This window comes from Temnothorax longispinosus, chromosome 3 (assembly GCF_030848805.1).
Source record: "Temnothorax longispinosus isolate EJ_2023e chromosome 3, Tlon_JGU_v1, whole genome shotgun sequence".
NCBI classification, from domain to species: Eukaryota; Metazoa; Arthropoda; class Insecta; order Hymenoptera; family Formicidae; genus Temnothorax; species Temnothorax longispinosus.
The window spans coordinates 8574045-8588336 of record NC_092360.1 but is presented as its reverse complement, the minus strand read 5'-3'; the positions used below and the strand labels follow the sequence as shown (position 1 = coordinate 8588336).

The window sequence follows — 14292 nt, the reverse complement described above, 5'->3', positions numbered from 1 at the left end:
TTACGCGAACATATAATTATTTATTATATAATTATATGCTGCAGTTATGTCATTGTGAACGGTTTTATGTAATAATGTACATAGTAATATATTCTTGTACTTACTGCTCGTTCGTTGAATTTTTTTTCGATTTTTACGAAATGGTTCTCCGATGAAATCTTGTCAACTCCTTTCACAATGTCTCGGCTTGTTTTAATTGCAAAGCGTTCCTTATGCGTTTTCAGACTATGACGAATGCAGCAGAATGTCTCGAGATCTATTTTCGTCTTTTTATCGTTGTCACACAAACCAGTGTGTTAATTCATAGATATAATATCTCTCGATTAATATTCTCTAAATAACCTTTTCTCATCATCATTTCTGCTATATTAAATTCATAAACGTCATTTATTGTCAGAGAGCAAGCTTGGATGTATTAAAAGGTTAAAGTTTCTTTAATACCCGCGTGTTGAGACGGGAAGCCAGAGACGGGAAAATTGCCAGGGAATACACGTAAACGTCTTTACACACAAGATATATCTATACAAATAACTATCTTAACGATAAAATTATTTTAGTTTAACAGATCAGATCTTTGTAAAAAAAATGTTAACAATTATAACAATATATCGTTGAATTTTTATTAACATTTAAAATCGAAAAATAAATCTACAACTATAGTTTCGAAGTACGTTATCATTTTCATAGTTTGTCAATTTTTACTGATTTCATTTATCATTGTTACGCGATAGAATTAAATTATTACTAAATTAAATATTATTTAAATTAGATTATACGAGTATATTACTAAAATTATATATATAGTATTATTATAATATAATATATATTATATTATAGTATTATTACTAGTTACTATATATACTTATATTACTAAAATTAGAATTTTATATATGATAAAAAATTAGCCAAATCGCGCTAATTTTATCGTTCAATTATCCGACATCTTATTTCCCCTCTTTTTTAAACTGCAAATTACTTGAACGACGAAAGGGCGGTGAAATACGATACGGATGCCTGCATCATCTTAAAATTCAAAATGATTATGTGTTTTCGCAGTACTGAAAATGCTGTACGAATTGAAAGGAATCATTCTTTACCGAAGCGTAGTTCGCCATCGACAGCACGTATATTTTGCCGGCTGTTAACGTACAAGGCACAAGTCCTCTGTAAAGTAATATGCTCAATAGCCGTGTCGTTCTTCGCGACGTTTTATACCACACCATGTTGTACCTAAAACAGTGATCGAACGCGTAGTCGTCAATCTCTACAACGATCGGTCAATTATTTTCAAATATCCCTTGAAACATTGAAACTTTGAAAAGAGCAAAAAAGATTTAGAAAAAATAAAAAAATTAAATAATTTTAAAAACATCTAAGAAAATTACAAAATGTTAAGAAATAAACGGAACAAGTTTATATTCTCATCTGCGTTGTCGAGGAACAGAAGGCAAGAAATTTTAAGTGCTCTTTTCCGAAAAATCTATCTGCATTTTACCAAATTTCTTTTTCTATTTTTCCACATCGCGCAAATAACTTTGGTGCGATATATTTACGCTTTGTGGAATATATCTGCGCTATGATCCATTATCCTTTGACCGGGATAACTCAGAACGAAGAGATGTATGAAAGCACCTATGACCATCGCTACATATCTCATCATCTCCTCTTTACGATCCATTAAGGCAATTATCTGCAAGACGGTTAAATTCCAGATTGATTGAAGGAAGTTACGAGACGATTTCCGATCGGCAACACGTGTCTCTTAATATCATCGCGCGCGCTCACTTGAATTCCGAGGAGACTCGTAACGATGATGGTAATAAAGAGCAACATAAACGAATACAGTTCGAATAAAGAATCCAACAAACGGACATACCTGAAATGGCACATAAACGGATGAATCGGAATGCAAAACGCTTTGCGGTAAAAAAATTCAAAACTCACTGAAGACTCAGCTGATGCTTTTGCAAGAGGAGCACCAGTTCGCGATAGATCTCGTCGTCGTAATCTCGCGATTTATGCTCATTACAAATTACATCTGCATCCTTAACGGGCCGATAATTTTCCTTCGAACTTATCTCCGAGGTCAGATTTTCCAATCGGCACCTTTGGAGTACGATTAAAAGTTTATCCATGCACGCGACACGGCGCGGACGAGTATTTAAGAAAGAAGAAGAAAAAAGTTTTTTTGCATTAAATTATAAAGCTTCTAAAAAAAAAGAAATAAGTGATATACAAGTATACGATACCCGATAGCAGCGAAAAGACTGCAGGCGTGTTGCGCGAGCGACATGTAGCTCGTATCGGTTATTACCATGACGCTCATGGTCACCACAGTCGACAAGTACGAGTGGAGTAATACAGGATAGTAATACACCTCTCTGTCGAAGCTGTAGTCGATATCGAACAGGTACTTGTAAGGGCGCGATTTATTGAGAGGCATGAGGAGATCCAATAATTGCGGCGTCACTGGGATCAGCATGTAAAGGCTCATCAACGAATAAATCATCACTGCAACTCGCGTTATTATTACGATGTAAAAAAAAAAACACGTATCGACGAGTAGATTGGATGTATTGTGCAATTCATAATGACACGTGTAACATGTAAGTTACGATGTGTTAAACGTGATGAGCAGGCGTTAAAAGCCAAGCGATACGCGAGTGATTTATCCTCATTATTACCGGCGTAACTTATCGTCATCTTCCTCGCCACGATAGCGTACTCGTGCATAATTTGTACCTCCAGAGAATGCGTGAAAACGCGCCAGTGATAGTCGATGAGCGACAGCAGTCGTTCTATCTGGATGAGGAACATGGAATGAAAACGAATATATGCGATGCGATCCGCGACTCTTGCGATTCTTTTTAAAGTCTTTTTCTCTTTCGCCGAAGCGAGAAGATCGCCGCTTGCGAAATCTTACGTTTTTGTTTTTGAGAACTATGAGGTACAGCTTGACGTAACCGCCGATTGTTATCAGCACCATGATGAAACATTCGCAGTCCTCGGTTATGCCTCTCCATGTTTCAGATAGTTTTACAAACTGAAAATCGGCGATAATAATTGCGAACACCTCTGCGCATCTCTAAACGTTCCACCTACCTGCATTAAAAGCAATGTAAATAGCCGGATGTGTATATACGAATTGCGACGAGAATAATTTTAGACGCGATAAAACGATCTTTTATCTTCGATAACTTTCGTAAATAGTAGATATATGTATATGCACAGAAAAAAAAGTGTCAAATCAACACTGATATATATACTTGTGTATATGTACGCAAGAATATATAATCTTGAAATGAGATTATATATTGCGTTAAACGAAGAAAACTTTGCTTGAATGAGAAATCATTCACTTATATTCTTATATAGTTAAACGAAATTTCATATGTGATTCAATCAAGAAAAAAAGGTTGAAATAAAAAATTGAAATTCTTATAATAAGCTGTAAGAATAAAGGCCAACAATCGAGCATAGACGTGGATGTCAAATAATAAGATTTTTATATATTCGTATACACAAGTTAACAAGTATATCAAGGTTGATTTGACACTTCTTTCTTTTCTGTGCTATTCCAGATCGACCGCACTTTCCTCATACTTTTGCCAATTTTAAATCGACTTTTTTTCCTTAACAAAAATATGACAGATTCTGTGTTTTATATAAGCATAATTAAAATTCAAAAAGACTTTCTAAAAATAAAGTTCCTTTAAGCTTTCAATTCTAGTTTTTCAATTCTAATTGTTGCATTTTTGTTGCGAAAAAAAGAAGTCAACTTAAAATTGGCTAAAGAAGATGATATCTGGAGCACCCTATATAATATCGTTACAAACGGAATTAATTGACTATTTACTCGACAAGATAATGTCATGAAAATTTACATATACGTCTCGGATATTTATGAGAAGATTTAAAAAAAAAGTTGTCAGAAAGTCGTTCTAAAAAAAGTCATTTAAATCTTTAAAAAAGTTTTATTTACGGTGGCTTTTTGGGATTTTTGCTTAAATATTTACACGTGCGGTATGTTGAATTGTTGAATATGATTCGCGATTACTTGCATCACAGTGTTAAGTCAGACGCATAATTTTATTACCACGTGTGAGTCACGATGATTGCTTTGAATAGTTTAAATATTTAGTCGATATGAAGTAACACACGCGCATGTATTTGAGTATTTCTTGGCACAAAGTATGAATATTTAAGACATTTTATCTCAAATCATTTACAAGGCGACCTCGCGAAATTAGCGCTATATATATGCTCCTCTCATCACGTCCAAAATACGTCGTACGTATGCTAATCACGTGGAGATTCTCTCTCTCTCTCTCTCTCTCTCTCTCTCTCTCTCTCTCTCTCTCTCTCTCTCTCTCTCGTAAATTTTATTCGCACAACGGTTTTTACACGGACACGCGGCGCAAAAAGCAGCCAGGAATTTACCTCGAGAAAACCGATGCAGAAAATAAATGACGTTATTATGGTCGGCAACAATATCTTCATAAATTTACTTTGCGTCGGCCAACCGCCGAGTTTCGACATAAGACTCTTGTTAATATTGTAATAACGTTTCACAGCCGACTGCATCTCCCCGGCTCGGTTTTGTCCCGCGGCTGTCGGTTATTCTCCTTCAAGATCCAGGCCGGACATTTTCCTGACGTTCCCCTATATCTAAGTACTACATTGCGCGTATATATCCGCTAATAAGATGTTGCGGCATTACATATATGGTAACGTTGTCTGTATATAAATAATCATGGGTTGTCGGAGAACGCGCGTGCCGGCTGTGTCCCCCGGCGCATATCGCTTTATGTCTTACTCCTCTCCCTGTCAAAGAAAAGGAATTGACATCGCGCAGAAATTATACTTCGCGCGAAACGTCAATCGCTGCGGTGTGACACACACGAGATAATACTCATGTATCCGTCCCCCTGCTTGCCGCCAAACTCGCGCTAAAAATATTATATATTCTTCTTCTCTTTCTTCTCGCGATACCGTATGACTTTTTAATGCGAGTTGTGTCACGACGATAAATACAAGATAAGCGTAGCAGGAAAGTCGAGCGGCTCGAAAAGCCGCGATAAGCGGCTTTATACGAAGGTTTGCATAACACACGAGAAGGGACACGTAATCGTCGCAAAAATCTGACCGATAAATAATTTATTTTAAACCTAACTTTCGGCTGTTTTATCCCGAAAATCACACGCTGTCTAACAATAATAAATGGATTATACCGGCGCGTATCAATCCGTAATGGTGCGTCTCCACCTGCGAGTAAAAACTCGAGAGCAAAAAGAAAGAGACTCTCTCTCTCACGCACCATAAAGGCCATTGCACGTAACAATGTTTTAGTTGTAATCGTAAGGCCGTAAGAAAGTATAATAGACCAATCACGGGCGATTATTCTTCTCGTGCTTGAAGAATAATCGAGTGTGATTGGTCTATTTTCTTATTACGCCCTTATGATTAAAACTAAATCTTTGTTACGTGCAATGGCCTTAGGGGCTCAACAGATCGAGTCTCATTAAAGATAAATCAAGAGAAAAATAACACGAAAAAAGCGAGAAAGAAGATAATTCAGGCGGCTGCTTTCTAAAAGGGAAAAAAATACGTGCGATGTGTATAAAAAATCAACAGTAGAAAAGAAAGCGCGATTATTATAGGGCAGAATATACAGTAGACAATATAGGTAAGAGACTTTCTCTATTTGTAAATGGTTACTTCGTGTAACGTGACTGCGGATTTAAAAATTCTACACTTCAATTTATCGATACAAAGTGTGTAAATTTTTTAGATTTTTAATATCATTATTTCCATTAACTTTTCGGATGACTAGAAATCCGGAGAAACAGTTTTATTTTACATTATTGCAAAATAATGTCAAATAAAACTGTGTAACCATCTTTTTTTAAATATAATTATATAATATGTATATTTAATTATAAATAAACATATTATGACGCTTAAATATTATTATTATTGATTTTCGGTGGTCAGATATTTATTATGATCGGCTAATATTCATGCACTTAAATATTTTCGTGGACATTATTACACTGGTCTTATAATCCCCTGTTACTAATCTGCGCAAAACTTCGAAAATATATTATCTGCATTAGTGCTGGTCTACAACCTTGCTTTAAAGGGTATTTAAGCTCTAAGCCGTAAGAAATTGACCAATCACAGTCGAATATTCTCCTCAAATTGTATTGTGATTGTTCAATTTCTTACGGTTTAGATTAGAGCTTATTAAATATCCTTTAAAGCAAGGTTGTAGACCAGCACTTATATACAATGTTTGAATTATCGTCATTATAGCTATTTTCTATTATAGCCGTAATATTTCTTAAGGGGGCGTGACCGTACGGCAAATGTAAAGAATTTCTTTTAGAGAAATTTACATTTGCGTCCTACGGTCAATAAACAATCGGTAACAATGGTAATCGATAGCGACCGCGTTCCAAAACCCATCGAAAAAGAAGCTGTTTTGTTTGCTGAGCTTACTTTTTGATCAAACTCCATTTAATCAGCGATTAATTTTATGGGAGTGTGGTATGTGATAAATAGCATAAAATTATATATTTTATTTAATTAAAATTGCTGGAATAAGTAATAACAGCTAGCACAGCAATATATCTGTGAAGAATTAAACAACTTATCTGCTTTATTATGTTTAAATTGTAGATTTATAAATAATTTATATAAGAGACAGATTTATAAAAATGAGCACATTGCATGTTAAAATAAAATAACATAAAATTTCTTAAAATATTAAAGCGAGTGTATATACCTGATTGCTCACGTCGCCAATTGGCCAATTTAACACAGAACCTTCTGATTGGCTGGTCGAGTGGGAAAACCTCACCGGTCGCTGTGGAATGGCCGATTGTCCACCTTGCTGATTGGTTGATCCAGTGGAAAAATTTCATTCTCCGGTCGTTGTGAATGGTGGTTTATTGCAACGTGATCAAATGGGACGCTCTCCCGCCAGATCAGCCAAGTGAGCCAAGATTGGCCAAGATCACCCCCTCCAACTTTTTCTAGGGGAAGTAAAGAAGACGTACGTCTAACGTCGTATGTACACAAAGGCACGCATTTACATGTATGTGTAAGCTATCGTAGATTTTGTTCTCGATTATTCGTATAAAAAGAAAAAAAGAAAACAAGAAACACGGTTCGGTTTCGGTTCGTGCGCTGTCTGTATTTCGCGAAAATACGGAGTAGATTCGGTGTAAAATGTGAGAAAATAATTACCACGTACATTCAGTGTAATAGGATTTAACAATTGGCACCGTCCAACGCGCACCAAAGGTTTACAGACGGATAATTTGGTTATAGAATGGCCGGGAATTTTTGGCAGAGCTCGCATCAGTAAGTTCGGAAATCGTATATCATACATTTTAACGAATGAAATTTCTACGATGATTTCTTGTTTTCAATAGCCAGCAGTGGTTACTGGATAAACAGGACTTGATCAGAGAACGTCAGCATGACCTGTCAGTGCTGACAGAAGAGGAATATCAGAAAATATTTATTTTCTTTTCTAGCAGTAAGTTGCTGCGATCTTAACAATTTTGAAATGACTTTTTCACAACCGATAAAGATTAAACTCCTTCTATATTTGTCAATCAATTGAGCATCTCGATTAACCTCTCTATCAGCATAATTTTGATAGACTATTATTTGATTGGTATATATTTGAATAGATACGTTTGTTCTCGTAAATTTCATAATGTCATCACGATGTTAATCAAAATACAAATTTAGTATGAATAATTTTAAGATATATATTGAAACGTACAGCTAGTTTTCATCCAGCAAAACTATCTACTTTCTTCTGTTAACAAAGATGTTAAATGGTTCAGTGAACTTATCCATATTTTACGTGAATTATTAAATTTATTAAAACGAGGATTTAACATTTACCAAGCTGTAATTGATCGTTCATAAGTAGGGAAGACTGTGTTACATTTTGTCGTATAAATTACCACGTACAAGCATATGCTATGTGTAACATAATCTGTAACTACATTCATACATAAATCCTGTCACTAGTGATACAGATGATAGGTGAACAGTTAAAATTGAGGCAACAAGTGGTAGCTACTGCGACCGTCTATTTTAAAAGATTTTATGCTCGCAATAGCTTAAAATGCATAGACCCTCTATTATTAGCTCCTACTACAGTCTTTCTGGCATCAAAAGTAGAAGAGTTTGGAGTAATTTCTAATAGTAGACTGATATCGACAATGGGAAATGTAAGTAAGTTCCATGATATATTGAATCCACTGTTACAGTTTGCTGGGGATCTGTGTCTAACTAAACGGTTTGATTAATGTCGTGTTTATTTTTTTTTTTTTTAGTTAAGAACAAATTTAGTTATGCGTATTCGCAGGAATTTCCATATCGCACAAATCATATCTTGGAGTGTGAGTTTTATCTTTTGGAACATTTGGACTGTTGTTTGATAGTATATCAACCGTACCGTCCTTTATTAACATTAATTCAGGATGTGGGACCAGATGATCAGCTACTTATGCTTGCGTGGCGTATTATTAATGACAGTCTAAGAACGGACGTATGTTTGTTATATCCGCCTTATCAAATAGCTATTGGTAAGATACAAGTAATCGTTTTTCTTAATGCTTCAATATCACGAGGAAACTTAATGACAATATATTTTCCTTTACAGGCTGTTTGCAAATAGCTTGCGTGATATTGCAGAAAGATCTCAAATCGTGGTTTGCGGAATTAAACGCAGATATGGAAAAGATTCAAGAGATAGCACGGTACATAATAAATTTATATGAATTGTGGAAAAAATATGACGAAAAGAACGAGATGCCGGCAATATTAGCTAAAATGCCAAAACCAAAAGCAGCGCCACAGCGTTGACAGCAAGTTCTTGATTCGCCGAATGTCTGGGATTCGTGCTAATGCAGTGAACTGCTTCGATTAAAAATCTATCCTTTTTCCCAACATATATCACTATCAGACATACATAGAATTGACAACGAATATCGTTCTGCATTTATATCTGCGTAAAAGTATGTCTTAATCCATACATAAAGCTATGTTTCAAAATATGTCCAAATAATAATATTGCAGAATTATTTGATATTTCTGTGTACTTGATGCTCGATATAGCGTATGGACGAGAATTATACATGCCACAGTTAAATGATTATTACAATTTAATCCAATATTGCTCACTACCTAATAAGTGTATAGTAAAACTACTAATTTATATGTTTATTCGCATGCCTTTCATCATTTGTATACAATATTACCTATTGATTTAAATTATAAACATATTATTCACGCCAGAACAATTAATTCGAAAATGTTAATTCAGAACACGCTATATCGAGATTCGTGTATTAAATTTACTTTAGAAATGTAGTGGTAAAATTATATTGGATTGACGGCTGTATTCCGATGGGAAAATTATTTATTAACGACATAAAAAATTGCAACAGATTTTAGTTTGATAAACCCAATTGAATAATTACTTCCTGATTGTATGAATTTTATAATTGGAGTAAGAATAAAACAGACAACTTAAATATCTAGAAACTTACTACATTAATTCAGTATCACACCACGTTGTAAGACCTAGTCCGACCTGAGTTTTGGCACCGATTAAAAACATCTCTCCAGTTTTTTTTTATTATTCCTTCAGTTTGTATCAAGAAAGCTTCTCCACTTTTTCTGGAACAATATTTTTTTTATAATTAGGAAACATAACAGAACATACATATAGAATTAACTAAACTTTTTGTTAAATCGAACATTAACTCGAGCATTTTGAACATCATTTTCAAGACTTTTTTACGTCATCGGCCAGCTTTGATAATCCCCCCCGATTCTCTTCTTATAAGATAAATATATTTTGTCATTAATTGCAGCACTTGTTACGAAATTTTTCGACAATGTAAATTATATATTTAATAAATATTTTATAATCTGTTTTAAAATTTAAAATAATTACTTTTTGCCAAATTCATTACTCCTGTTGAGAGTGTAATTCCTAAGAACTTTGAAGCTCTTTTATGAAAGAAAATATAAAACTCCATCACTGAAGAAAAATGTATTTTTTTTTTAATTTTTACTTATAATAAATGAACTTAACCGCTATGTGATAAACACATAAAATAAAAATGTGCTTTATATAGCTGAACCTTTGTGCGCAATAATATTTTTGCGTATAGATTTTTCAGCTCAGCAACTGCGCGCCGAGTAATCTCGGTCTTGAAACGCAGTCTCAAGCTGAAGCTGGAAATAGCACACATATATAATATTGGTAATTAATTTAATAATAATGATACTATTGTAAATAAGCATTATACTCACTGCTCGTTGGAATGGGAAAACTGTCAGGGAATACACGCAACATTCATACAACAATTACATCCATAAAAACAATCTTTCAACGATGAACTTTGATTCGGTTTAACAGGTCGAACTTATGTGAACAAAATGATAACGATTATGATGTTATAACGGTAACAACTATATATTTGAATTGTTATTAAAACAGAAAGATAAATCTATACAACACGTTTCGAAACGCGTCTTCGCTTTCATATGCAACTTTTGCTGAATTTTATTTGTCACTGCTACGCACTAGAATTACTTTCAGACGTTTACCAGAGAAAAATCACTCAAATCGCTAATTTTATCGTTCGACAATCCAACGTAGGTAATTGTCCTCCTTTTTCTTTAACTGAAAATTACTGGAACGACGAAAGGGCGGTGAAATAAGATAGAGTTCCCTGCATCACCTTAAAATTCAAAATAACAAAATATACTTCCGCAGGTACTGTAGGTGCTGTCGAAAAGAGCCAATCTTACCGAAGCATAATTCTGAAACGACAGCACGTACAGTTTGCCGGCTGTTAATGTACAAGGCACAAGACTTCTATGAAGTAATATGCTCAATAGCTGTGTCGTTCTTCGCGGCATTCTGTACCACAGTATGTTGTATCTACAAATAATAACTCAATATGTAACTTTTTTTTCTCTACAAACGATCAGTCAATTACTTTCGAATACCTATTGGAATATTAAAAATTTGAAAAGAACAAAAATGATAAAAATTGTAGAAAATAAAATACTTTCAAAGATACTTAACTCTAGGTTGCAAATTATTCGTCTACGTTACTACCATAGGTCTGCGAAATCCAGAGTTTTCTTTATCTGTTCAGATCTCAGGTAAATAATATTTTTTAGCTTTTTTTAAACGTCAAAGCCTGCTTAAACGAACTATATAAGCTTTATCTTAGAACCATAAATAGGAAAATAATTATAAAGGCCCGGTAAAAAATGTTTTATATAAAAACATATAAATATATGAAAAATTTTTTCAGGAGCTTAAAACACACAAAGAACAATTTTTATACATATAACCGAACTCTAAAAGTTTCTACTCGGGTCTTCCAGATCCGATGGTTATAGTAACCTAGGGTCAAGAAAACGAAAGGTTAATTGAGAAATTAACAGAACAAATTTAGTCTCTTTAGCATCGTATTATCAGAAAGGAAAAAATTTGAAATCCCTTTTCTGAAAAAAGAAAATCCAGGTTTTTTTCTACTGTTGTTACATCGCGCGAAAAACTTAGGCACATATTTACGCTTTATGGAATATATCTGCGCTATGATCCATTATTTCTTGGCCGGGATAACTCAAAACGATAAGATGCACGAAACCACCTATTACCATCGACACGTATCTGAGCATCTCCCCTTTGCGATCCATTAAGGCAATTATCTGCAAGACGGTTAAATTCCAGATTGATTGAAGGAATTTACGAGACGATTTTCCGATCGGCAACGTGTCTTAATATCATCGCGCGCGCTCACTTGCATTCCGAGGAGACTCATAATGATGAGATGAAGAAAGATCATCGAAAACGAATACAGTTGGAACAAGGACTCCAACAAATCGACATATCTGAAAGGTATACGAACAAAATACATTGAATACGAAACATATCCTACAGTATGTGCAGTACAATACGAAAACTCACTCAAGGCTCAGCTGATGTTTCCGTAGGAGAAGGATCAGTTCGCGATAGATCTCGCCATCGTAATTTGTCGAGTCGTACTTATTGCAAGCTACCTCTGCATCTTTAACGTGACGATTTAAACTTATCGTCGAGGTCAGATTTTCTAGTCGGTACCTTTGAAACAAAAGTTTATCCACGGTACGGCGAAGATTTAAGATAAAAAAAGTTCTTTTACATTAAATTATAAAAATTTCTCGGAAAATGAGTAGTACGGATACAATACCCGATAGCGGCGAACAGACCACACACGTGATGCGCGAGCATCAGGTAGCTTGTATCGGTTACTACCATAACAGTCATAGACACCACGGTCGTCAAGTACGAGTAGAGTAATACAGAGAAGTAATATTCTTCTCTGTCGAAGCTGAAGTCGACATCGAATAGATATTTATAAGGGCGCGATTGATTGAGAGGCATGAGGAGATCCAATATTTGCGGCGTCACTGGGATCAGCATGTAAAGGCTCATCAACGAATAAATCATCACTGCAACTCGCATTATTATTATTACAATGTAAAAAAAACACGCATCAACGAATAAACAATCAGGCCGCATTATATTGTGCAATTCACAATAACGCGCGCGTAAAAAATTTTTCTTTGTTTTAAGCTCCTGAAAAAATTTTTCATATAAAAATATATATAAATATATATATATATAATTTTATATACAAAATATGTCCATATACGTTTTCTTTCTCTTATATAATCTCTGCCTGCATATATAAGAAAAATAATAAAAAGAATAGGATTGGAAAATAATTAGAAAAATAACTTTTGCATTTTCTTTTTGTTAAAAGCCAAACGATACGCGAGTGATTTATCTCATTATTACCGGCGTAACTTATCGTCATCTTCCTTGTTAAGACAGCGTACTCGTGCATAATTTGTACCTCCAGAGAATGCGTGAAAACGCGCCAGTGATAGTCGATGAGCGACAGCAGTCGTTCTATCTATGAGGAACATGGAATAAAACGAACGGGATACAATCCGCGTATTGGATTTTTCTTAAAGGGCCAAAGCGAAAGGTCGCGGCTTGCGAAATCTTACGTTTTTGTTCTTGAGGACTAGGAGGAACAGTTTAATATAACCGCCGACGGAAAGCAGTGCCATGATGCAGGACTCGCAGTCTTCGGTCAGCTTCTCCCATATCTCGGATAATCTTACAAACTGAAATTCGGCGATAATAATTACGAGCACCTCTGTGCACCTCTAACGTTTTACCTACCTACCTGCATTAAGAGCAATGTAAAATAGCTGATGTGTGTGTATGAATTGCCGACTTGGAATAATTTTAGACGCGATAAAATAATCTATTTTTTATAACTTTCTTAAATATAAAATATATATAAGGCTGTTTTTCAACCGCACTTTATTTATATTTCGAATTTCTTTTTCCTTAAAAAAATATATATCATAAATAGATTTTGAGTTATAATTAACGGTTAGACTCTCTGAAAATTAAGCTTTAATTAAACACTCTGTATAATATCGTTACATATGGGATTAATTAACTATTTACTCGACACAGTAGGGTCGTCAAGATTTACAAATACATGGTCTTGCAATGGATATGTGGAAAGTTTAAAAAAATTACCAGAAAGTTATTTTTAAGATATTTTTTCAAAGTTATTTATAACTTAAAGAAGTTACGATCTTTCAAACCGGGAGTAACGCAAGTATACATTTAAATTCTTCTTTAGAATATGAACATCTGACGTATCTTCGGTATGTCAAAGAATTTCAGAAGGCGACTTCGTGGAACTCATGCTCGACATATAAAGTAACTCGCACGTATGCCAATCATACGAGCGTATCTTTCTTTCTCTCGCAAATTTCATTAGCGCGCAACGTGGATTTTCACTCGCTATCACACACTACGTAAAAAGCGGCGTAAATTTACCTCGAGAAAACCGATGCTGAATAAAAAAGCCGTTGTTATGGTCGGCAACACTATCTTCGCGAATGTACTTTGCGCCGGCCAAATGCCGAGTTTCGACATGAGGATCTTGTTAACATTGTAGTAATGTTTCACACCTGACTGCATCTCCCCGACTCGGTTTTGTGTAGATGTCGATTCTCCCTCAAGGTCCACCTGACATTTTCCGGACGATCCCCTATATCCAGATACTAATAACGTGTCACGACATTACATAGGAACGTTGTCTGTGATAATAATGGATTGTCGGGTGACCATCCCGCGTTCCTCTATTTCCTACTCGTCATTAT

At 34.8% G+C, this 14292-nt stretch overlaps 3 protein-coding genes and 1 long non-coding RNA gene across 10 annotated transcripts; 2 read left to right on the top strand and 2 right to left on the bottom strand.

Moving 5' to 3' along the window:
* Window positions 1-55: 55 nt before the first annotated feature.
* LOC139809871 (uncharacterized) lies at window positions 56-6924 on the bottom strand. 4 transcript variants are annotated; one of them, XM_071773107.1, is made up of 9 exons: window positions 6788-6924; window positions 2924-3102; window positions 2685-2802; window positions 2250-2511; window positions 1945-2106; window positions 1786-1876; window positions 1554-1690; window positions 1098-1230; window positions 56-1023 (listed from the first exon to the last, which is right to left on the bottom strand). In XM_071773107.1, the coding sequence occupies exons 2-9, from the start codon at window positions 2984-2986 to the stop codon at window positions 973-975; spliced, it is 1017 nt and encodes a 338-aa protein (XP_071629208.1). In that variant the 5' UTR covers window positions 2987-3102; window positions 6788-6924; the 3' UTR covers window positions 56-972. The 4 variants fall into 4 exon arrangements, 3 of the variants coding, with proteins under 3 accessions (XP_071629208.1, XP_071629209.1, XP_071629207.1); XM_071773108.1 differs by lacking the exon at window positions 6788-6924 and adding an exon at window positions 4441-4579; XM_071773106.1 differs by lacking the exon at window positions 6788-6924 and adding an exon at window positions 4441-4716 and having other exon boundaries at window positions 59-1023; window positions 2924-3043.
* Window positions 5545-6966, top strand: LOC139809881 (uncharacterized). Its single transcript, XR_011731203.1, has 3 exons — window positions 5545-5686; window positions 6332-6549; window positions 6826-6966. It is a non-coding gene; the product is annotated as an uncharacterized lncRNA (long non-coding RNA).
* Window positions 6967-7061: 95 nt separating this feature from the next.
* On the top strand, window positions 7062-9984 carry Cycc (cyclin C). The gene is made up of 5 exons (XM_071773119.1): window positions 7062-7368; window positions 7440-7546; window positions 8053-8259; window positions 8361-8612; window positions 8690-9984. The coding sequence occupies exons 1-5, from the start codon at window positions 7337-7339 to the stop codon at window positions 8890-8892; spliced, it is 801 nt and encodes a 266-aa protein (XP_071629220.1). The 5' UTR covers window positions 7062-7336; the 3' UTR covers window positions 8893-9984.
* On the bottom strand, window positions 9579-14257 carry LOC139809874 (uncharacterized). 4 transcript variants are annotated; one of them, XM_071773113.1, is made up of 11 exons: window positions 13967-14257; window positions 13114-13233; window positions 12899-13016; window positions 12288-12549; window positions 12026-12178; window positions 11859-11949; window positions 11630-11766; window positions 10852-10984; window positions 10351-10781; window positions 9989-10272; window positions 9579-9708 (listed from the first exon to the last, which is right to left on the bottom strand). In XM_071773113.1, the coding sequence occupies exons 1-9, from the start codon at window positions 14108-14110 to the stop codon at window positions 10731-10733; spliced, it is 1209 nt and encodes a 402-aa protein (XP_071629214.1). In that variant the 5' UTR covers window positions 14111-14257; the 3' UTR covers window positions 9579-9708; window positions 9989-10272; window positions 10351-10730. The 4 variants fall into 4 exon arrangements, with proteins under 4 accessions (XP_071629214.1, XP_071629215.1, XP_071629217.1 ...); XM_071773114.1 differs by having other exon boundaries at window positions 9989-10075; XM_071773116.1 differs by lacking the exon at window positions 9989-10272.
* Between the last annotated feature and the right edge of the window lie 35 nt (window positions 14258-14292).

Excerpts from the sequence above, each read along its gene's own strand:
- LOC139809871 (XM_071773106.1), bottom strand. The coding sequence starts at position 4,584 with ATGCAGTCGGCTGTGAAACGTTATTACAATATTAACAAGAGTCTTATG. Across the intron at positions 3,044-4,440 it reads TCTGCATCGGTTTTCTCGAG|TTTGTAAAACTATCTGAAAC; the intron begins GTAAATTCCTGG and ends GCCGATTTTCAG. Across the intron at positions 1,231-1,553 it reads GCAGATATATTCCACAAAGC|GTACAACATGGTGTGGTATA; the intron begins GTAAATATATCG and ends TCACTGTTTTAG.
- Cycc (XM_071773119.1), top strand. The coding sequence starts at position 7,337 with ATGGCCGGGAATTTTTGGCAGAGCTCGCATCA. Across the intron at positions 7,547-8,052 it reads ATTTATTTTCTTTTCTAGCA|TGATACAGATGATAGGTGAA; the intron begins GTAAGTTGCTGC and ends TCCTGTCACTAG. Across the intron at positions 8,260-8,360 it reads ATCGACAATGGGAAATGTAA|TTAAGAACAAATTTAGTTAT; the intron begins GTAAGTTCCATG and ends TTTTTTTTTTAG.
- LOC139809874 (XM_071773113.1), bottom strand. The coding sequence starts at position 14,110 with ATGCAGTCAGGTGTGAAACATTACTACAATGTTAACAAGATCCTCATG. Across the intron at positions 13,017-13,113 it reads TAGTCCTCAAGAACAAAAAC|ATAGAACGACTGCTGTCGCT; the intron begins GTAAGATTTCGC and ends TGTTCCTCATAG. Across the intron at positions 10,985-11,629 it reads GCAGATATATTCCATAAAGC|ATACAACATACTGTGGTACA; the intron begins GTAAATATGTGC and ends TATTATTTGTAG.